Genomic DNA, 22,528 nt, shown 5'->3' with positions numbered 1-22,528 from the left:
TCATAAATGATGCCTTCAGAGCTTAGGATATTATCATCTGTGACTTACGTAGCATTTACTTGATTAATCAACAATGGGATGATGTTCACTGGACAACATTTAAGGAGCAGATGAATCTGAAAAGTGGTTTTTAAGTAAAACCCATAGCCATGGCACCCACCATGGAGGTCCTGGCCTGCTCCCTCTCAGCCTGTTTCCCTGGACGCAGTGGTGTCCCTGATGGGTCCACAGCGTCGCCCCAGTTAATGTGTAGAGCAGCATCGAGCTGACTGGGCTTTGCCACCCCCAGCCAAGCCAGATGATGCCCAAGAGTGCTAGCGGTTCCTGTCCCGGGGGGCGGCAGAATCATCCGTGGGAAGCGTGGCCAGTGAGGGACGGCCATGTCGTGGCCGCCCCGTGGATGTGGTGGGCAGAAGTAGGTCTCCGAACACAGGCGCGGGATCTCCATGAACTGTAAAAGGATAAGTGTGTCTCTCTGCGGACATAAAAGCCTGTTCCGTGTAGACTTAAATTTGTTTACTTATATTATCCCAAAGCGAACCAGAAGAAACACACACACACCCCCTCCAGGGGCAACGAGGGGGTGCATTTCTAGATTACTTGACATTTTCACTGAAAGCAGAGCTGTGTGTACAGACATGCACACGCACACGCACATGCGTTTGCACGTACGCTCACATCCACACACTCATCTGTCGATGGTCGAGGGCCAAAACCGGGCAGGCTGCTGTCCCGCGTCAGACCCCTGTCCTCGCTGCTGTGACCCCGCCCTCTTTCCACCCCTCATTCGTGACCCTCATTCTGAAGTGGGCTAAGACCATTTGTTCCCCCTGGTACTTTTCCTTACCAATTGGACACTTTTTTTTTTTTATTATGATTTTTTTTATAACAGTTTATTTTTACATCATTTTGTACATTTTTTTTTCCATCTCAATTGTAATCCCCGCAGGTTTCCCATCATCATGTCACCCATGTGCCATCACCAAAATCCCGTGCACTTCCCTCCCCCCCCCATTTTTGATCCCATTCCCCACTTCACCCCCACAAAATGTCTCTGGTATATGGTTGTTCATTATTTTTGAACAACCATCTTTTTTTGCTTATCTTCTGGGTCTTCTTTTTTCTTTACCTAGAAAACCAGGTATGATGGTGTTTGTTTCATTTAGGGAAAAACTAAAAAGGGTTTTGAACTTCCCTTGGGTAATGTTTCATTGTAGATAACGTAGAAAAGTACACAAGTAATCATATTAGCCCAGAGAATTTTCTCAGATCAAGAAATGAACATTCCCAGCCCCTCCTGAAGTCTTCCCCCCCCCAGATAGCTAACCACTGCCCCTCACTTCGAAGAATGTGGGCTAGTTTCCTTTGTTCTCAAATTCCATAAGAATGAAATCATCTGGTCTGTGGTATATGGCTATTTTTGTACAACTTGTCTTTTCTTTTTTTAAAGATTTATTTATTTATGCATACAAGAACTGGGGTGTAAGCCAGAGGTGGGGAGGAGAGGATTCACCAGAGAGAAAGCAGAACAGGTGGATCCCCTGAAACACACTGCTGAGGGGAGCAGCAGGCAACACAGGAGAGGTCTGCTGTGCTATGTGGGTCACCTCCCTGGCTGGGGATTGAACTTGCGCTGCAGTGGCTGGGGAGAGCTTCATAGTGTTGCGTTTTAACCTGTTGCACCACCAGGGAGGGCCCTCAACTTTTCTGTTTAAAAAATATTTAATCGCTTCCTTTCCTCCAGTTTGATTGAAGATACTATGAAATAGTTTTTGAAAACATGGTAAATGTAAATTTTTAAGTATATTAATATATTAATATATATTAAATATCCAATATATGCTGAGTGTATCTATAAATCTATATTAAATCAGTTAGTAAATGCAGCTCTATTAACTAGGATTCACATACCACACTGTTCCCCATTTAAAGTATATACTTCACTGCTCCCTGGTATATTCACAGAGTGTATAACCATTACTGTGAGGATGATATTTAGGACATTTCACCACCCATGACCGCTCAAAGAACCCCTCTCTCCATGAGCAGTCATGTCCATTTTCCCCACCCCCACACCCTCCTTCACCACCGCCCACCGTGCCAACCCAGGCCACTACTAATCTCCTTTTTATGGCCTTGATCGTTATGTCACATAAACAGAACCCTAAGCCTGAGATCTTTTCACCTGGCGTGTTTTCAGGATTTATCCACAGGGAATACACCTCAGAACGTTCCTCCTTTACACAGCTGGCTATTATTTTCTTGTGTATTCCATTTTCAATGCAGAAAAACATCCTCGTGGATTATGGACTCCGGAGAATCACATTCCTGATTGCCCAGGAGGTCAGTGCAAATCTCAGCCCATCTCCGTGAGACTTTTCCATTCTGCAACCCCCACACCACTGATCAGAAGTTTGCCCTGCTGCTTGGGGTGAAAGAGATCAGTGCTGGGAGGAGAGAAGGCTTTCCAAAGGCTTCATCTACTAGGGTTAGCCCCAGAAATCATAGAACAAGTATACAACGATTGAAGTGAATCTTGCTTGATCTAATTGTCTTTTGTTTGAATATTTTTTTTTTTTTTTTGCAGAAAGAATTCCCCAAGTTTTTCACGTTCAGAGCACGAGACAAGGTATGACCAGCGGCAGCGAGCAGCGGCATGACCCCTCCTCCTGCCCTCTTTGATGTTCATGAGAAGTGAACATTCTAGAACGCAGCCATGTTTGTGTATTCACCAGCCTTCCTCTGGGACTGCGTTTCCAATGACAACCTCTTGCTTCCTCCCTGGAGCTCAGGGCCTAGTGCTTCCTGACTTTTTCTTAACTTTCACTACAGTTTCTCTCTCATTCAGGGGCCACTTATACTTACCAGGGGACTCAGTGAGGTGGCACCCCCAACCTCTCTTTCTTAGGCCCTTCTTGAACAGTGGTTGGCAAACAAGGGCTTGCAGACCGGCTGCTGTTTCTATAAACCCAGTTTTATGGGAACCCGTCGATCACTGATTGTCTGAGTGACTTTCTTGCACCGTCAACAGGATCGAGGAGACCATGTGGCCCATCTGCCTAATTATACATCTCCTTTCCAGTCCCTTAAGAAGTGTTCTGACCCCTCTTCTGAAATCGGCAGGCTTGCTCCCAACATAGATTCTAGCCTCCACCAGACTCAGAGTTTGGGATTTTAATCTGCCCAAAGCCTGACTTGTAGTTAAGACGCATCCTTTCTCCAGGTCTTCATTTTCTTTTCACGTCTCCAGCACTCTCCGCTGCTTCCTCTTCCACAAAGACACGTAGGCATGGCTGACTGCTTGAGGAAGACCCTGAGCTATTCCAGGACAGCCTGCCAGTGCTGGCAGGCGCTGGGGATGGGCTCGACTCATCAGGCCGCACGGCCGACTTGCAGTGCTCAGGGCGGCCTATATCAGCAAACCCCCGATGCTCTTGAGCCCTGGGGCCTGCTTACAGTCAGGAGCAACATAGAGACCTCCGAGGGTCTGCAGGAGGGGGCGAGGGGCAGGCAAGCACGGGGCCTGACGCCGTCTCACACGTGTGCTGTGTCTCCACTCTCTGGCCGGCCTGCAGTTTGCCGAAGATCGTATTTACCGCCACCTGGAGCCAGCCCTGGCGTTCCAGCTGGAGCTGAGCCGGATGCGCAATTTCGATCTGACTGCTGTGCCCTGTGCCAACCACAAGATGCACCTTTACCTGGGTGCCGCCAGGGTGAAGGAAGGGGTGGAAGTCACGGACCACAGATTCTTCATCCGCGCCATCATCAGACACTCGGACCTGATAACGAAGGTAGAGTCGCAGGGAGGGCTGGGCACGCCTGCGCTGGCCTTCCCCTTCTCCGGTGCCAGGTGCTGGGCTGCAGGCAGGGTGTTCTGGGCAGACACCGCCCTCCCCCGTACACACGGGGCAGCCTGTGCCTGTGGTGGTTATTACCAACCCCTGCTGGTGCCGTGTGTGTCTCAGGGTAAGAAGATGGAGAGACGCTATTCAGGGACTTTCTTCTGTTTGCTGGCTGTGTGATCATTTCTATTATTTCTTGCGTTTAAATAAATAAGCCATGATTATGCAGTGAAGGCCTCAAGCAATACTTGAGATGTAAAAGTAGTTTTAAGTAGTCATTTGAAAAATCACAGAGGACCCCGAGCCCGGCTGTCCAGTCAGCTTTGGTGGAGACCCTTCTGGCCTGTTCCATACAAGGAATTAGAGGTGTCACGTTACTGCTGGGAGCTCAGCAGTAGAAGACTTGAGTTTCGCAGACCTCTTTCCATGTTACTGCAGATGATCTTGGCTTTTTCCTGGTGTGGATGTAGCATGGGTGAAAAGCTTTAACGCCCCGTGGGTGGATGTTAAGCTGATCTCAGCCTTTTGCTGCCACGGTCTGCTAGATTCCTTAAGAGCTTTTTGAAAACTACTCAGGTATGGTGAGGCCGAGACATGAGAGACAGTTGGCATAAGGAGAGTTTCTTATATACAGTGTCACAGAGGAAACACCAGGGTCTCCCCAGAAGCAAAGGAAGAGGGGGCCATTGGATAAGAGCCTTTATTGTGGCTTCGTGGGAAGGGACAGATGAGGCAGATGCTTACGACGGCCGGAGCAACTCCAGCTGGCTCCGGAGCCCAAGTGCCGTCTCTGGCTGTCTGGCTCTTGGCCCTGGGTGCTTAGGGCCGGGGGAGTAGACAGGGCCTGCAGCGCGTGAGCCTGAGAAAGGGGCACGTGCCCTGGCTTGGTGGGTTTCCATTGCACAGCGCGCCCATGAGAGGGCCCCTTCTGTCTTGGGGGGGGTGCGGGGAGGGGGGACCAGCCCCTCCAGGGTCTGCAAGGCTGCAGATGTGAAAGCATAGTGTGGAAATAGTCCGTACGGCCTTCGCTGCCCTTCACCTCTGACGGCGCCCTGCCACCCTCTGTTGGCACGCCTGGGGGTGGGGGACACTTGGCAGGGGGAGTGTGCTGTGCCACTGGCTTAGTGGCAGCTCCCCCACCTTGGGCAGGAAGCGTCCTTTGAGTACCTGCAGAACGAGGGTGAGCGGCTGCTCCTGGAGGCCATGGACGAGCTGGAGGTGGCGTTCAACAACACCAGCGTGCGCACCGACTGCAACCACATCTTCCTCAACTTTGTGCCCACCGTCATCATGGACCCCTCCAAGGTCTCGCCCCCGGGCTCCCCTGGGCACTGGGTTGCACTTACAGGACCCGTGCTGCACTGGGCTGCCTCCTCCTGGCCGCCGAGACCTGAGCTACCGCGGCTGGTGCCTGTTGGAGCCCCAGGTGCTTCCTGTGGGAAGTGACCTCCTGCAGTTTCTCTCCAGAGCTGTTTTTGGCCACTGCCCCTAAGATGGCGCTTTGGCGTTCACCCCTCACGGCCAGGCTGCCCTCTAGAGCAGCACAGATGTTGCGAAACAAAATGGCCCCTCCTGGTTCCAGCCCTGTAGGAGGCTGCGTGTGGGTGGGAAGGGCAGACTATGGCTGAGCCTCTTCCACAGGCTGGTCCTTCCCGAGCAGTGTACGGTGGTGATTCTGGGGTGAAGTCCTGGTAATCAGTCACCCTGGCATCTGTGGGGTGCAGAAACCCCATCGCCACCAGTGTGTGTAGTTCCCAGAGATGAAAATGCATCTGCTTAAGGTGTGTGGGAGAGAGAAATGGTGTCACGTGGGTGCACCTGCACTCACTTACCTGCCTCAGTTCCTCAGGGGTAAAGAGGGGATAGGAACCCCACCTCTTGAGTAAGTGAGGCTGGAAGGAGAAGATGAGCTCTAGATGCCTTTGGTTAGCACCAGAGAAGAGTTGTGGGGTACATCCTATGTCCAGGCAGTTTGTAGGCCCTAGGCAGCGCCTCTCCCCACCGCTGGAAGTGCTGGGGTGCCAGGTGTGTGCTGGCCGCTCTGAAATCGCAGTCCTGTGATGGGCAGATCGAAGAGTCGGTGCGCGCCATGGTTATGCGCTACGGCAGCCGCCTGTGGAAGCTCCGTGTGCTGCAGGCCGAGGTCAAGATCAACATCCGCCAGTCCGCCGCCGGCAGTGCCATTCCCATCCGCCTCTTCATCACCAACGAGTCAGGCTACTACCTGGACATCAGCCTCTATGAAGAAGTGACCGACCCCAGATCCGGAAACGTAAGGCAGGGTGGGGCAGGGCGCCCCCACACTCCCCCCCACCCCTTCACCTCCCCCATACCCCCCAACCCTCACGCTCCCTAACTCCCCCTCCCTCTCCTCCCTCCACTCACCGTGCTGGCCGCTGCTGGGGCCCGGGAGACCCCCGCTTGCGGCCATCTGCGTCCATGGGGCGGAGCCTGTTTCTCCGAGCTTGCTCCCTCACTGTCTGTCTTTCTGTCTTTCCTGCTGGTCCAGATCATGTTTCACTCCTTTGGCAACAAGCAGGGGCCCCAGCACGGGATGCTGATCAACACGCCCTACGTCACCAAGGACCTGCTGCAGGCCAAGCGGTTCCAGGCCCAGTCCCTGGGGACCACCTACGTGTACGACTTCCCGGAAATGTTCAGGCAGGCAAGTGCGGTGCAGAGCTGGGGGACTGACCGAGATACACTGCTGAGGGGAGCAGCAGGCAGGTCAGGAGAGGTCTGCTGCGCCGTGTGGGTCAGCTCCCTGGCCGGGGACAGTCCCATATCAGGGGTGCTTAACCCCCTGTGCCACTAGTGAGCCTCACTCCTCCTGTTTATTTATATATTTACACATACAGAACTGGGGTACGGGCCAGAGGCATGGGGGTGGTGAGAGGCTTCACTAGAGACAGAGCGGGGAGCAGGACAGGCAGATCAATGAAGTACACTGCTGAGGGGAGCAGTGGGTGTGACAGGAGAGGTCTGCTGTGCCATGTGGGTCACCTGCAGGATGGGGATCAAACTCCTGGTGAAGTGCCTTTAGCTTCTTAGTGCTGTGCTGTAACCCGCTGCGCCATCAGGGAGGGCCTCACTCCTCCTGTTTAAGAGACCATAGAGCATTCATCACAGCATTGGTGATATCATAGAATTGGAAACAACCTAAATATTCCTAAACAGACTTGTGAATAAATGAATAGGAAGGTGGAGTGGCAGGGCCCTGAGAAACCCAGAGCTAAATGACCTGCTAGATAAATCTCTGACTGTATATTGGGAAATTGAAAAAAGCAACCTATGAAAGGATTCATTCAGTGTGATGCCATTTGTTAGTTTAAGGTGTCACAGTGACACTGTTTTTTAGTGGATATATTCAGGGTGAAGTTAAAACACTACAGCATGCAGAAAGAGCGGATGCGAGATGATGGTTACCTGGGCACCGTTGGTGGGGAAGGAGGATGGGGTGGCTTGGGGGATGGTGCACCAAGAGCTTCACCACATTTTAATTTCTTTTAAAAATCTTAAGCCTCTGAGCTAGCAGGGATCATGCTTAGTGAAATAAGCCAGAAAGGAAAAGAAAAATACCGGATGGTTTCACTCATAGCAGGAGTATAAAGGACCAGGGGAGAGAATAATAATAAACTACTGTATACCAGAGACATTTTATGGGGGTGGAGAGGGGAATGGGATCAAAAATGGGGGCGGGGGGAGTGCACTGGACTGTGGTGATGGCACACGGGTGATTTGCTGATGGGAAGCCCACGGGGATTACAACTGAGATGGAAAAAGACGCAAAATGATGTAAAAATAAACTGTTATTTGAAAAAAATCTTAAGCATCTATGAAAAAATTATGATTTGACAAAAATATGAGATGAGTACTCAGATATTTACTATTCTGAATTGTGGGGTGCTTTTAATAATTCATGAAGAAGCAGAGAATTAGAAAATATACCTCCCTACTAATGACATTAGGTTTTTCTCTTTCCTCCCCTCAGGCTCTCTTTAAATTGTGGGGGGCCCCAGACCAGTATCCCAAAGACATCCTGACATACACAGAGCTGGTGCTGGACCCTCAGGGCCAGCTGGTGGAGATGAACCGGCTTCCAGGAGGAAACGAGGTGAGAACACAGCCAGCCCGGGCCGGAGGCGCCCTTCCCCAAGTTCTCCCCCGAAGGAACGAGCCCCTTCTCCCGCGTGCCCATCTCTGCCCAGGTGGGCATGGTGGCCTTCAAGATGAGGTTTAAGACCCGAGAGTATCCGGAAGGGCGGGACGTGATCGTCATCAGCAACGACATCACCTTCCGCATCGGGTCCTTCGGCCCTGGAGAAGACCTGCTGTACCTGAGGGCGTCGGAGATGGCCCGGGCAGAGGGTATCCCCAGAATCTACCTTGCAGCCAACAGTGGGGCCCGCATCGGCCTCGCAGAAGAGATCAAGCACATGTTCCAGGTGGCTTGGGTGGACCCAGAAGACCCCCTCAAGGTACATCACAGCGCCGGGGTGGGGGTGTGATTCCCCGCAGCTGGCATTATATTTTGGGGGTGGGGTGGGGGTAGAAAGTATCCTACCTTTTATTTTTTTAAGATTTATTTATTTATGCATACAAGAACTGGGTACAGATCAGAGATGCGGGGTGGGGGGAGGGTGAGAGGATTCACCAGAGACAGAGCAGGAAGCACAATAGGCAGATTGACTGAAACACACTGCTGAGGGGAGCAGTGGGCGGGTCAGGAGAGGTCTGTTGGGCCATGTGGCTCAGCTCCCTGGCTGGGAATCGAACTCATGCTGCAGTGGCTGTGGATAGCTTCACGGTGTTGTGCTTTAACCCGTTGTGCCACCAGGGAGGGCCCACCTTTTATTTTTGAAGCAGATATTGTACGTATAGCACATAAACAAGTGTCGGAGAGGGCAGTAATCGGGAAACTCACTGCAAACCTGGTCGGGGGATACGAGGCTGTGTGGTGGACCCTCAGGGCCAGCTGGTGAGGGTGAGGGTGTAGTGAGGGGGAGGGGTCAGTGTGTCCCACAGCACAGACCCACAGCTTCTAGCTGCTCCTCAACGGTATCAACGTCCATCACGTTAACAGGTTCCCAACATGTGTGATTAATGTGTCATTCACTGACAGGACATTTTTTAAAAAGCAGTGGTTGTCAAGCTCAGGCGACTCAGACTCAGGACCTCACTGCACCCTGCTTTTTCTTAAGGGATTTAGATACCTGTACCTGACCCCACAAGACTACACCAAAATCAGCTCCCTGAACTCCATCCACTGCACGCACGTCGAGGAAGAAGGCGAGTCCAGGTGAAGAATTCATGGGCAACTCCCTCGTTTCCCCTGCAGGGAATTTCTGCCTCGGGGTGTGGGACAGTCTTTTCAAGGGGGGTGGGGGTGCTGCCCAGTGGGCCCTCCATGGTGGGCAGGAGTGACTTAGACACCTGGGGTGTCAGCCAGGGTGAGCCCATCCTTGTCATTCCATAATGAGTCACCCCTTGTACAAAACCGGAATTTGACTGTACCCCCATGTCCTGGGAGCCACAGGCTCACATCCTACCACTGAGTTAGTCAAAGTGATGCCGCGGTGATCTGGCAAGCTGGGCAGGTTGGGCAGGCTGAGGGCTGTGCCCGGCAAGAATGCCAAAGATTACCTTTCCCAGGGAATGTTGTGTGTGTGTGTGCGCGTGTTTTTAAAGATTTATTTATTCATGCATACAAGAACTGGGGTACAGGCCAGAGGTGTGGGAGGTGAGAGGATTCACCAGAGACAGAGTGGGGAGCAGAATAGGCAGATGGACTGAAATCCACTGCTGAGGGAGCAGCGGGCAGGACAGGAGAGGTCTGCTGCGCCATGTGGGTCAGCTCCCTGGCCGAGGATTGAATTCATGCTGAAGCAGCTGTGGACAGCTTCACAGTGCTGTGCTTTAAAAAGCCCTTGTGCTATCAGGAAGCCCCCCCCCCCTTTTTTTAAGTGAATAAATCAGAATTTCCCAGGTTAGGTTTTCTGGTTACTTGGTGATACGAGGAATCGGAGTAGTGGGAACATTTTCCATGGCCAAGCCAGCTCGAGAAACTGCATTCAGTGTGACCTCACAGGAGCTTGCAGGAGGCCTTCTCAGAGCCTGGAAGGCGCTGATGGACCTATGAATCTCTGCCGGGGCTTGGGTTGTATGTTGTCTCATGACCACACACTGACGTGGTCATGAGACCTTGGGTGATCAGTCAGTTGTGAACTGACATACCCCCATTTCTTTACAGAGCAAACACTATCCTAGGTTGCTTTGAAAAAACGCATGGGTGTGGGTGACATCTCGATGAGACAGCCTCCAAACAGACATCTTTGGTCGGAGGGGCGGCAATTAGGGGTGCTGTACCTGCCTTTCTGGCAACTTTCGGGGCAGTCATGGAAGTCGCAGGCCCTTGCTTTCATTCCACCACCAGCCGCTGCCACCTTCCAGCTCCTCACCTTTCTCCTCTCTGCCTCTGGTCTCTGGGCAATCCCCCCTCTTGGATTTTCCTCGACTAGACCATGTCTCTGGTTCTTGAAGGTATGTGGTCACAGATATCATTGGGAAGGACGATGGCCTGGGCGTGGAGAATCTGAGGGGCTCAGGCATGATCGCAGGGGAGTCCTCCCTGGCTTATGAAGAGGTCGTCACGATCAGCTTGGTGAGTTTCCCCTTGTGGATATTCTTATACAACTCAGCTTTTATATTGTAAAACTTCAAATAGCCACAAAAGTAAGGAGAATTGATAATGAGGCCCGTGTAATGAGCTCATTTACCAGTGCAGTCCCACAAATTATCAACACAAAACCATTCCTATGTCCCTAATCCCTACATCCCCTCCTTTGGAATATTTGGAAGCAAACCCCTACCATCTGTTTCCGTCTAGAAATACCCGCATATGGCTCTTCATTTTTTTCAAAGATTTGTTTATGCATACAAGAACCGGGGTGCAGGCCAGAGGTGCGAGGGGTGAGAGGATTTAGAGAGAGAGTGGGGAGCAGAACAGGCAGAGGTACTGAAATCCACTGCTGAGGGGAGTAGCGGGCAAGACAGGGGAGGTCTGCCGCGCCATGTGGGTCACTCCCTGGTCGGCCAGGGATCAAGCTTATGCTGCAGTGGCTGGCAGAAGCTTGCCAGCGCTGCGCCTGCAGCCCCTGCGCCACCGGGGGGGCCCTTTAATAGATAAAGACTCCCCCAACCCTTTTTACAAAGCCACAGTACTATTTTTTACGCCCAATATCAGAAATCCTTTTTTTTTTTTAAAGATTTTTATTTATTTATTCATACAGAACTGGGGTACAGGCCAGAGGTGCAGGGGTGGTGAGAGGATTCACCAGACAGAGTGGGGAGCAGAACAGGCAGATGGATGTAGTACACTGCTGAGGGGAGCAGCGGGCGGGTCAGGAGAGGTCTGCCGCGCCATGTGGTCACCTCCAGGGCAGGCGGGAATCGAACTCATGCTGAAGTGGCTTTAGCTTCTCAGTGCTGTGCTCCAACCCGCTGCACCACCAGGGAGGGCCCAGAAATCCTTTTTTAACTTTATTTTTATGGAGGTAACATGGGTCTGCCTGATTACCCATGATTCAGACGTAGGTTCACACCTCTACCAACCTGTCGCCACACCATGCCTCCACCAGGACACCCACAGCCCTCCTCAGTGGCTCTTTGGTCCCCTCCATCCTCTCCAGGCCTCTCTGATGACCACAGTTTTAGAGCCGGATGTCTAGAGCTTCGTTTTGTCTGACCCTTTATTTCATCTCTGTGTTCCACATAGGAGTGACATCGCCAGTCTTTCTCCTTCTGAATGACCTCCCTTGGCGCAGTCCCCGCTAGTCCATGTTGTGAGCGGCAGCTCCTGCTGCAGTGGCTGTGGGCAGCTTCACAGTGCTGCGCTTTAGCCCCTTGCGCCACCAGGAGGCCCCACAGTCTCTGCTATGTTTAAACAGCATGGAATATTTAGAAGAATTGTTCAGTTTTTAGTGATTTTGAATGGTTTTCTCCACTGTGTCCCTTAGCCTTTCCAGAAAGAGCCGTGTTTTGCCTCTAGCAGTAACAGCAGCAGCAGCACTCGTAGTGGTAGCAGTAGCCGTAGTAGCAGCGGCATCAGCATTAGAGCAGCAGTAGCAGCAGTGGGATCAGTAGTAGTAGCAATAGTAGCAGGAGTAGTAGTAAACTCACTCAAGATCTTTACTTTCGGTGTCGGATCATCGGTATCCAAGGTGGACCCCACGGCCGAGCGTGTCTCCCTGTTTGCTGGATGTCATGCATTGTCACATGTGTATTACTCAGGTGACATAGGTGTGCGCCCTGTGGGTGGTGCTCTAGATGTCACTGACAGGCTTGCTGCCCATCGCACTGACCTTTCTCAGTAGAGAGGTTTACAGGTCTCACGGCCAGCTGCCCAGCTGCCAGTCTGGCGTTACGGTCACTCATATGCGTTTGGTTGACGTGGCTTGAAATAGTTCAGGATTCACAGCTCGTCTAGCGGCCCGTGCACGCTGCCCCTACTTGTCCCGTGACAGTGTCTCGCAGAATCACAGCACACTGTCAAAACCAGGACATGGACTTGGGCATGACGATCTTAACCCAGTGCAGACCGAACTTGGACTTGCCAGTTCTCTTCAGGACCTTGGGCTGTGTGAGAGGCAGGGATGGATCATGGACTACCAGGCTCAGAACTGCACACATACTTGCCAAAGCAGGACCCGGAAAGCTGGGCAAACCCTTCTTTCTGGACAGGTCAAGACCAGGCGAGCCTGAGGGTCTGGCCTTTCCCTCTGTTGTGTGGCCCTGAATCAGCTGCCGGTGGCCACGCTGTGGCTTCCATGTGTGCCCAGCGGGCTCCTGGGCTGTCCTTGGGAATTTAGGAGGGACCCTGTCTCCCCTCCCCAGGTGACCTGCCGAGCCCTTGGGATCGGGGCCTACCTGGTGAGGCTGGGCCAGCGCGTGATCCAGGTGGAAAACTCCCACATCATCCTCACAGGGGCCGGAGCGCTCAACAAGGTGCGGGCCAGGGGTGGTTTTAACCTTCCCGATGTCTCTTGACCGGTGCGGGGTGGGGTGTTCCTCAACACGAAACCTGCTGCAGCCCTACTGTGTGAGAGCGGTGTGTCCAGTTTGCCATACATCTATCTCTGTATCTCTTTTGATAGAAATAACCTTCTGCCAACTAACATTTTTTAAAATTTTTAAAAAATAATGTAGCAGTTTCTTTTTACATCATTTTGTACAATTTTTTTTTTAAATCTCAGTTGTAATCCCCGTGGGTTTCCCATCACCGAGTCACCCGTGTGCCATCACCATAGTCCCGTGCACTTCCCGCCTCCGTTTTTTATCCCATTCCCCCTCCACGCCCACAAAATGTCTCTGGTATATTCTGCCAACTAACATTTTTTAAGTAAATTTAAATCATTAAACTACAAGGTCACAAAGATGGCATCACACATTGCAGAAAATTTTTTAAAGCCAAAACCAGTAACTTCGCTCCCACTGTAATGTGGTCAGTGTGCTTCCGGTCCCCTCCTGTCTTTTCGAGGTAGACACTGGGTGCATGTGCTACTTGGTGTTCTTTTTTCACTGTATGGAAATGAGTTCTAAAGCTTCCATCACGTGATAGCTGCTAAGATACCCCCTGAGGGTCTCAAAAGAACCAGCCACATCAGTGTCACCTGGGAACTTGTCCCCATCAGCAGTTCACCTGCAGACCCGCCACATCAGAAATGCCTGGTGGGCGTTTGCTGGATCACTGATTTTCAAATTGGGTTACACCTTGGAAGTATCTGGAATAACAAAAGAAAACAAGGCTCCTGATGTCACAGGGCTGAAAGCCCCCCAGTGACACTCATGCACCCCCGGGCTGAGAAGCGCCAGGGAGGTGACTGCCAAGCAGCAGCCAGGCCAGCGGGACCTCGCTAACCGTGCCGTGTCGGAGCAGGTCCTGGGCAGAGAGGTCTACACGTCCAACAACCAGCTGGGCGGGGTGCAGATCATGCACTGCAACGGCGTCTCCCACACCACCGTGCCGGACGACTTCGAGGGCGTCTACACCATCCTGGAGTGGCTGTCCTACATGCCCAAGGTGCAGCCTGCCCCCCAACATGCAACCCCGCAGCTTCTGCCACCGGCTCCATTCGCAGGGTGGGGAGGGAGGGTGGCAGCAGGGGGCAAGGCCAAGGTCCGGGGGCTCCTTTTCTTTGCTCTTCTCTCTCTGACAGCCAGCCCCGCGCTTGCTGTATTTTACCTTTTGAAAATCCAGTCGTCAGGATTTTCTATTTGCATGAACATACAAGAGCCGGGGTACAGGCCAGGGATTTGGGGGTGGGGAGAGGCTGGATTGAGCCTTTAGGAAGGGGTGCTGTTACCGCTTGACCGTAGACACCCTCAGGCTTTGCAGTCAGCCTGGCTTCGACTCCTGGCCTCATCCTCAGTAGCAGTCTCCTAGGGAGTCTCTGGATCTTTCTCAGCCACGGTCTCGTCTGTCATGTCTTCCACTGTGGTGCTGTCATGATGAGTAAGTGAGGTGTTCGGAACCCTCACCAGAAGCCACTCATGATTGGGGCGCTTCTTTCACAAGGTGTCTGGGGATACTTGTCCTCTCACCTTACCCTCGAGGCATCTACTGACAGCACCTTAAGGGAAACCAGTGAGTGTGGTCTTGATTAACCTAACACATTCTCTACAAGTGAGGGAGGCTGCCATTCTCCATGATAATTAGTTCAAAAAGGTAGTTTATCCTACATCTCTTGTCAAGAACCCCAAGTCTAAATGTCATAAATGTCAGTTCTCCTTTGCAGTGAGTTTTCCCAGTGCATGCCAGCTCATCACTATCTGCAGCTGCTTCTTTTTAAATATTTGTTTTATTTGTGTGTACATACAACAGCTGGGGTACAGGCCAGAGATTTGGGGGTGGGAAGAGGATTCACCAGAGACAGAGTGGGGAGCAGAACAGGCAGATCTACTGAAATACACTGCTGAGGAGAGCAGCGGGCGGGTCAGGAGAGGTCTGCTGCACCATGTGGGTCACCTCTGGGACAGGCGGGATTGAACTCAGAGTTCATAGTGAACTGCAGAGAGCTTCATAGTGCTTAACCCCTTGCCCTTCCAAGGAGGCCCTGCAACCAGCCCCTTCTTCCCCTCGTCTCCGGCTTTGTGTAGCTCTAACAATGCCTTTGCTCCTTTTTTTTTTTTTTTAAGATTTATTTTATTTGTACATACAGAACTGGGGTACAGGCCAGAGGCTCAAGGGTGGCGAGAGGCTTCACCAGAGACAGAGTGGGGAGCAGAACAGGCAGATCAACGAAGTACACTGCTGAGGGGAGCAGCGGCGGGTCAGGAGAGGTCTGCCACGCCATGTGGTCACCTCCGGGGCAGGCGGGAATCGAACCCATGTGAAAGTGGCTTTAGCTTCTCAGTGCTGTGCTTTAACCTGCTGCGCCACCAGGGAGGGCCTGCTCCTTTTTTTTTTAACTTCCAACACCATTGAGTCCATCTGTACCCTGAAGTGAGTCCAGGAGTCCATAAGCTAGATTTTGAGACTCTATGGGATGGCCATTCCTTGTAGGACCTTTGTCTACCAAAACAGTAGCGTCAGAAATCCTAGAGGGGCGGTTATTGCTGTATATCCAAATGTAATCATAGTCAGAAGAGGAGCGGGCAAGGAGCAGCTGGCAGGCATTGCCGATGGCCAGGGAGACTGAGTTGGAGGCTGGTTTTTGTTTCCTAGGATAATCGCAGTCCAGTCCCTATCACCACACCCACTGACCCCATTGACAGAGAAATTGAATTCCTCCCATCCAGAGCTCCCTACGACCCCCGGTGGATGCTTGCAGGAAGACCTCACCCAAGTAAGTTGTAATGCATTTTGCCTGATGCTTGGTCTTGGGTTTCTGGTCCTGGACCGAAGAATACGTACGTAGAAGCACTGACAGCCCCTCATCTCAGACAGGTGCACTTGATCAGTTGCAGGGGACTAGAGGAATTGAAATGTACTGTCTGCTTTTCCTGAACTATTAACCAAGAGAGGATAGAAACTGCCTCCCGCCTGGTGTAGACGGAGATGCACAGAGGCCGTGGTCCCCTTTTCTGAACTGCCCTGTGATGTGTGGAAAATCCAGTCTCGAAACGTCACATGGAAGACTGCTGCTGTTTCCCTCCCCTTGTCTCCTGGGCTCGTGATTTCCACGAGTGTTCTTGGAAGTCCCAAGTGAGCTCACCCGGGCCGGGCCACTTAGCCTGTTCCACATCCACACACACGCGCACACAGAGGCGCTAACTCCTCTCCGGCTCGTCTCCTGGAGGTGTGTGGTTTCGTTCTGAGCAGACAGAACAGGAAAGCTGAGCTACCTGTTACCATAATCCCTGGGCTCAAATTTCACGTGCTACCAACCACCTTTAGCTTCAGGCTTTTCACCCAGCTGCGTGGTGCCTTAGAGGCGCCTGCCAGGAGCTGCCAGACTCTGCCCACCAAGGAGGCCTGGCTTCTCGCCTCCCATTTCTCGTGGGCTTTCTTGCCTGTGAACACGGAGGTGCTGGTTTGATCTTGACCGTTCCCTCTGTCTCTTCAGACCAGCCCCAACATTGGAGTGGGCCTGCTTCCTTCCCAGGCGCCCAGCCTCTCTCCTGTAACTTGAGGCCCTCAGCCTGACTCTGGTTGAAGGACAGTGGCTTATACCATGCTGTGACCCGAAAGCTCCATTTCCTCCAGGGACTGCTGAAGTTGGCATCCCCATTTCCTCTCTCTCTGGGAAACGAAATGGCGCTTAAGTTTCAGGCAGCCAGCCAGGTCGGCCCATCTTCCCCAGGAGTCCATCACTCCCAGGGCCTCCGGGAAGGAGAGGCAGACAGTGGTCAGGGTTCCGGTGTGTTTGGTGGGGCCCATGCACGGGGAGGGTCTGTGTGGTCTGAGCTCCTGGCTTGTGTGTTTTGGGCTTTGCTTGTTTGTTTCCAGTGTGGTTGTTTTGACTGGGGCTTGCGGGTGCGCACTTTCCAGCACACGCGGCCTTTGGGCTGAAAGGACAGGCTGTCTTGGACTTAAGAGCAGTGTGCCCTGCCAGGTGACCCGGAAACCTCATCAACCCAGCCCCCCGACTTGGCCTTCTGTCCTTCTGCCCACAGCTCTGAAGGGATCCTGGCAGAGCGGGTTCTTTGACCAGGGCAGTTTCAAGGAAATCATGGAGCCCTGGGCCCAGACCGTGGTGACAGGGCGAGCGAGGTAAGCGAGGATGGGGCCAGCCAGCCACGCGCAGGCCTGCCAGGCCTCGGGACCCAGGTGCTAAGCTGGAAGATCTTTCCTCCCAGGTCACCCCCAAGAACATTCTTCTTAGCCCCAGATTTCTGAAAAGAAGAGCAATTTGGGACATACTTTTCTGGAAGGTGAACTTCATCAAGCCTAAATGTATCTGTGGCCTTAGACGGCACCTCAGCCAACTTCTGGCTGGGGCTCGCACCCCTTTCCCTGATTCCACCCCTATGGTGGGGCTTCCTGGCTCCAGGAACCTTGTATCTCTTTGGGGATCAGAATTTGTGCATCTCCAAGAAAACTTCAAGGACACACTACTGTGACCCCTGTTTCAGCAGGGGCGTGGGCAGGAGAAGCAGGTGTGAGCACAGCAGGTGGGGTGCTCAGATGCTCGATGCTTTCAGAGCCACGCAGCTCACCCTCTGCCAATGCCCCCACCTCTCGGACAGCTCCCTCTGCCCGCAAGTTCCTCCTGGTAGGAAGGTCACAGCGGCCTCAGAGCTGACCCCTCCGAGCCCTGGCACGAGGGAGTTGCCCCAAGTCCTGGCCCCAGCGTCAAACCTGAGGTCAAGCCTGCTCTGGGCCTTGATGTTCTAGTGTGTAAAATGGGGGTGATGATTCACCCCCAAGGGATTGTTGTGAGGAGCAGAAGTGGTAATATATGTCAGGCACGTCCCAGGGGTGAGGGTCGGTGTGTGTGGTCTCTGCCGCTGTTAGGAACCTCGGTGCAGCTGAGCTCTGTCCACACAGAGCCGCTTCTCCTTAAGCATTTGTTTTAAAAACTTATTTTCTGTAGAACAGATGAAGTAATATAAGCACCCCACTTGCTGTGAGACCCAAACCAGCAGCAGGAGGGGGGACAGCGCTGGAGCCAAGCACAGGCTCTGTATCGCTCTCCGCTGGCAGAACAGAGACCCGGGGTGGGGGTGGGGTGCCAAGCTCACAGTGCTGCCAATGTGTGCGCACAGCTTGGGGGGCTGGGACCGTTCAGCCGTCAGCCTCAGTGAGAAGCGCTCGTGAGAAGGTTAACAGAGCTAAACAGCAGCGCTCTGGCTACGATAAACCGAGGAACTGGGCAAAAAAGTAAATAAAACACGCTTTTTAAAAGCCGAGACTCAACCCTCTCCTCCTAACACGGCAAGCCCTTGCTTTATGTGACGTCTGCGCTTCTCTGCCGCCCAGCCCTGCAGGGTTGTTGCATGGCTACGTGAGCGTTCTCCACTGACGCGCACACACGGGCCGGCCAGCCCACGGCGATGGCGGAGGTTTCTGCCTCGGGGCTTCCCTGAGCTAAAGTCTTTCCGATTTCACACCCCTTGGCCCGTTCCTGCTGTAAGTTGGCCTTGGACCTGTGCTGTCCATTGTGATAGTTGCTGGCCACATAAGACAGTCCAGTGCCGTGAGTGAGTGACGGCGGACGCGTGTTCAGTTCCTTAGCGCTCTCGCACATTTCCAGTGCTCGCGAGGCTCTTAGCTGTCGGGGCCGTCATTGGCCGATGCCGTTGCAGAACATGACCATCAGGGAAAGTTCTAGTGGACAGACCTGGCTCAACCCTCCCCACCCGTGAAGTTCATCACCCCAACAAGAACGCTGACAGCCCCTTCCTCACTGTAACACGTGAGGCCGAAATGCTTCTTTGCCTTCCAGTAAAATTAACCACCAGAGTGAAGCGGGGCACCCTCTGCCCGGACCGGCCATGGCTACCCACTCCGGGAAAACCCATAGCCAGGGCTGGCCCCGAATCCACCCGGCGGTGCTGCTTAGCGCTTAGCTCCCCTGTGCTCCACCTTGCAGGCTGGGGGGGATCCCTGTGGGAGTGATCGCTGTGGAGACACGGACTGTGGAGGTGGCTGTGCCCGCAGACCCCGCCAACCTGGATTCTGAGGCCAAGGTGAGAGGAGGGTTTCTGGGCTGCTTCAGCCAACGAACTTGCAAGAGTGCCCTGGGGGCCACCTGACTGCTTTAGCTGCAGAGTCGGGGGTCCTTGGCCTGGGTGCTCGGTGCCCACTTTGCTGGCACTCTCTGTGGGATGCTTCTCCCTCAGAGGGTGACAGAGACCCCTGGGAACCTCCCACCTCGTGCCCAGCATCCTGTTGCTGTCGTAAGGGAAGTGACACATCCCAGCAGGCGCACGGAAGGCCGAGGGCAGGGCCCGGGCCTGGCTTTGCAGCTGATTCCACAACTGGTGCCAGGAACCTGTCAGGAGCAGCAAGGAGCCTCTGGGGGCGGCGTGCAGTGGTCCAGCAAGGCCAGCAGTAGCTGAGCCCCGATGCCAGTGTTGGTGCCCATGCCAGTGCGGGCTCGGGCAGCTGTCCCCGTGTCCTGAGCCACTTTGGCACAAAGGACTCTGACGCAGGTGGCTCTGTGTTGCAGATAATCCAGCAGGCAGGCCAGGTGTGGTTCCCAGACTCGGCCTACAAGACAGCCCAGGCCATTAAGGATTTCAACCGTGAGAAGCTGCCCTTGATGATCTTTGCCAACTGGAGGGGCTTCTCTGGCGGCATGAAAGGTGAGATCCCTCCCGGGTGCCTGAAGCCTCCAAGCAAATGCGGGATCCCACTGTCTTAGATGAGCTCCCAGCAGCCAGGAGTACAGATGACAACAGCCCACTCTACAGAGGAGGCACTGAGGGCTTCTGGGGTGACTTGCTGGAGGTCACAGCATGGGGGCAGGGAGAGCCGGGGCAGGCCTGGACACGGCCCGACCCTGGAGCCCCTCCCCGGGGCGAGGAGAGGAGCGGGGGCCTGACTGCCTTCCCAGAGGCTGCCGTCTCCTGACCTCGTCCAAGGGCTTCTCGGCCGCCCACACATTTCAAGAGATGGGCGCTCCGTGGGAGCCCGGTGACCTGGTGGCCTCTTCCAGCCTCAGCTTCCCTCCTTTGTGAAGCTGTTAAGACTAGCACAGACACGCCTCGGGACGGGGAAAGTAGCTCACGAGCCAGTTGTGGCTGCTGGCATCAGCTCTCGGGCGATCAAGGTTGATTTTACTGCATCATTGCCACCGAGGGTGCCGGGACTTGGAGGGGTGAAAAATAAGGGGCACACTGCCTCAGGACAGGAAGGGAGCTCCCACGGCATGGCCGGGAGGGGAGGGCTTTGGGGTGGAAACAGTGGGGTGGGGACCGTTGTGAGTGGCGGTTTTTAGAGTTGGAACTGGAAGGAACCTTCGAGATTGGTTGTGCCCTGTGGCCCTGAGGCCCAGGCAGGGACCTTGCCCAAGGTCACATGCACATCTGGAGATTGATCCGTGCCCAGGCCGGCACCTGCCTCGCTGCCCAGTGTGCTTTCCTGGGTGCTGGGAAGGCTCCCAGCTGAACGTGCTCTCCGGGGCCCCAGGACACGAAGACTGTGGGTTTTGTGGGGACGTGCTGGGGTGCACAGTCACTGGTGACGCTGGTGGCTGCTTTGCTTTTCAGACATGTACGACCAGGTCCTGAAGTTCGGCGCCTACATCGTGGATGGCCTGAGGCAGTACAAGCAGCCCATCCTCATCTACATCCCGCCCTACGCGGAGCTCCGGGGGGGCTCCTGGGTGGTGGTGGACTCCACCATCAACCCCCTGTGCATCGAGATGTATGCGGACAGAGACAGCAGGTGTGTGTCCCCTCGGTCTGCCTTGGCCTTTTCTTGTTCTCTCTCCCCGTCACCTTTAGGCCACTGACTGGGGACTGTCGGGTGTGGTGAATGTCTGACGGATAGAGAGCCTACAGGAGAAAAGTACCACTTTCCTGTTGGATTGTTTCAGTGGGGTTAGTGACTGGAGCTGAGCGGTGTGGAAGAACTGCGGCCTGTTGTTTTCATACTTTATACTCTCCTGCTTCCCAAGGAAGTTTGCAATCAAAAAGGAAGGAAAGACCAAGAGGACCCGAGCTTCCTGGCAGCAAGGATAAAAAGGGAAGCATGATCAGTCACCTAGTTCTCACTCGGCTCTGAGTTGCCGTTGGGACTGTGTTTTATTCAATTACATAACCCCAGCTAACATCGTACCTGACACCCAGTTGGTGGTAGCGAAATTCTGGCCAAGCAAATGACTAAATCACACTCACACAAGAAGATGCCCGTTCTTCAAGGGAGACATATACTTTTATTTTTTAAGGAGATATTTATCCCTGGAACTCTTACAGAAAGAATGGTGGCAATACTTGCAATACTGTTAGAGTGCCCTCAGCATGAAGACTTTGAGATACTGTCTTCAAAGGTTTCAAAAATAGTTTTGCCCAAAATATTGGCAGTGGCTTCCTATGTCCACTCCCTTATTCTTTCATTAGTTCAATGAATTCTTACTGAGTACTTACCATGCTTATGCTGGGTATGTGCCTCTAGACTTTCATGGGGCTCTGCTGAGGTCAGCCCTCCGGGAAGGTTTAGGACATGAGTCACCATTAACTTTTCACTCTGGCCACCAGGAAGCTCAGAACTACATGTAGTATTCTTTAGGCCTTCAAACTCTCAGAAGAAAAGAGGACAGAGGAAAACAGAAGCGAGTGAGAGGGTTGGAAATGAGAGGGTAACTCGTACAGGACTACACTGGATTCCTCATTCTGCCTCTGTGAGCTTCAGGGAGATCAGGAATAGCGCCCTGGCCCGAGGAGTTCAGAGGCTGGGAAAGTCAGAACTGGAGCTTAAAAGCAGGAGGTTATGCTCCCCAGGGGAAGCTATCTACTCTTAGAGCTGAAAAAGCTTCCAGGGTTCAGAAAAATTTATTTTAAAAGTTGATTCAGTCCCTCTCTTGATGGATATAGAACCAGAGGACTAGAGAGGCAGCGACTTGTCCAGGGTCACGCCTCGCCCATGAAAGAGGCGATAGCTGCCTGCCAGGATTCCTTGTTCTCGTACCTCTACCCCACATCTGGCCATTGCTGCTGGGAGCTGCCTCACCAGCCCCATCCCTGTCTCTTCTTTTTTTAGGGGGGGTGTTCTGGAGCCTGAGGGAACAGTGGAGATTAAGTTCCGAAAGAAAGACCTGATGAAGGCCATGAGAAGGATCGACCCAGTGTACAAGAAGCTCGTGGAACAGCTAGGTGAGAGGGTCCACCTTACACCGCATCTCTGAGCGAGGCTGGCCCTCCTCAGCTGGAGCACCAGGGTGTTACAAACAAATGCTCCCGAACAAACACAGCTGCGAGAACTGTGAGCTGTTTTAAATGTCCACCCCTTTAGAATGAAAACATTTATACAGTAGAGAATTCCGTCTGAGCACACACAAGACATAACAATTGAAGTATTTAGGGTTGATAAGGAGCTTCAAAATCTTGGTAGCAAAAATGTCCCATTAGAGTTTGCAGAGATAAGTTATTTTGCCAATTCTGAGGGGTGGCTTTGCTTGTGACCTTAGATGTAATTCTCTTTAAATGTCCACATTAGGTGGCAATGTCTTTGTTACTATATTATTCACCAGACTTATTACTGTATGTGTGGAGGGGCTGGGTGGGTGGGTGTAGGTGTGTAA

General features: G+C 53.1%; 1 protein-coding gene across 1 annotated transcript in view; it reads left to right on the top strand.

Moving 5' to 3' along the window:
• The window catches only part of ACACB (acetyl-CoA carboxylase beta), an 86,604-nt gene that overhangs the window by 58,818 nt on the left and 5,258 nt on the right, over positions 1–22,528 (top strand). The window contains exons 31-48 of the mRNA XM_012731034.1: positions 2,287–2,343; positions 2,588–2,629; positions 3,576–3,791; positions 4,992–5,147; positions 5,911–6,114; positions 6,352–6,507; positions 7,834–7,956; positions 8,051–8,320; positions 9,044–9,141; positions 10,383–10,503; positions 12,735–12,845; positions 13,777–13,920; positions 15,565–15,685; positions 16,956–17,052; positions 18,875–18,971; positions 19,454–19,589; positions 20,496–20,673; positions 21,988–22,100. Of these exons, the coding sequence (XP_012586488.1) occupies positions 2,287–2,343; positions 2,588–2,629; positions 3,576–3,791; positions 4,992–5,147; positions 5,911–6,114; positions 6,352–6,507; positions 7,834–7,956; positions 8,051–8,320; positions 9,044–9,141; positions 10,383–10,503; positions 12,735–12,845; positions 13,777–13,920; positions 15,565–15,685; positions 16,956–17,052; positions 18,875–18,971; positions 19,454–19,589; positions 20,496–20,673; positions 21,988–22,100 (2,440 nt within the window). The remainder of the gene's footprint in view (positions 1–2,286; positions 2,344–2,587; positions 2,630–3,575; positions 3,792–4,991; positions 5,148–5,910; positions 6,115–6,351; positions 6,508–7,833; positions 7,957–8,050; positions 8,321–9,043; positions 9,142–10,382; positions 10,504–12,734; positions 12,846–13,776; positions 13,921–15,564; positions 15,686–16,955; positions 17,053–18,874; positions 18,972–19,453; positions 19,590–20,495; positions 20,674–21,987; positions 22,101–22,528) is intronic.

This window comes from Condylura cristata, unplaced genomic scaffold (genome assembly GCF_000260355.1).
Source record: "Condylura cristata isolate star-nosed mole 26May11 unplaced genomic scaffold, ConCri1.0 scaffold00029, whole genome shotgun sequence".
Lineage (NCBI taxonomy): Eukaryota > Metazoa > Chordata > Mammalia > Eulipotyphla > Talpidae > Condylura > Condylura cristata.
This window is presented reverse-complemented; position numbering and strand designations above follow the sequence as displayed.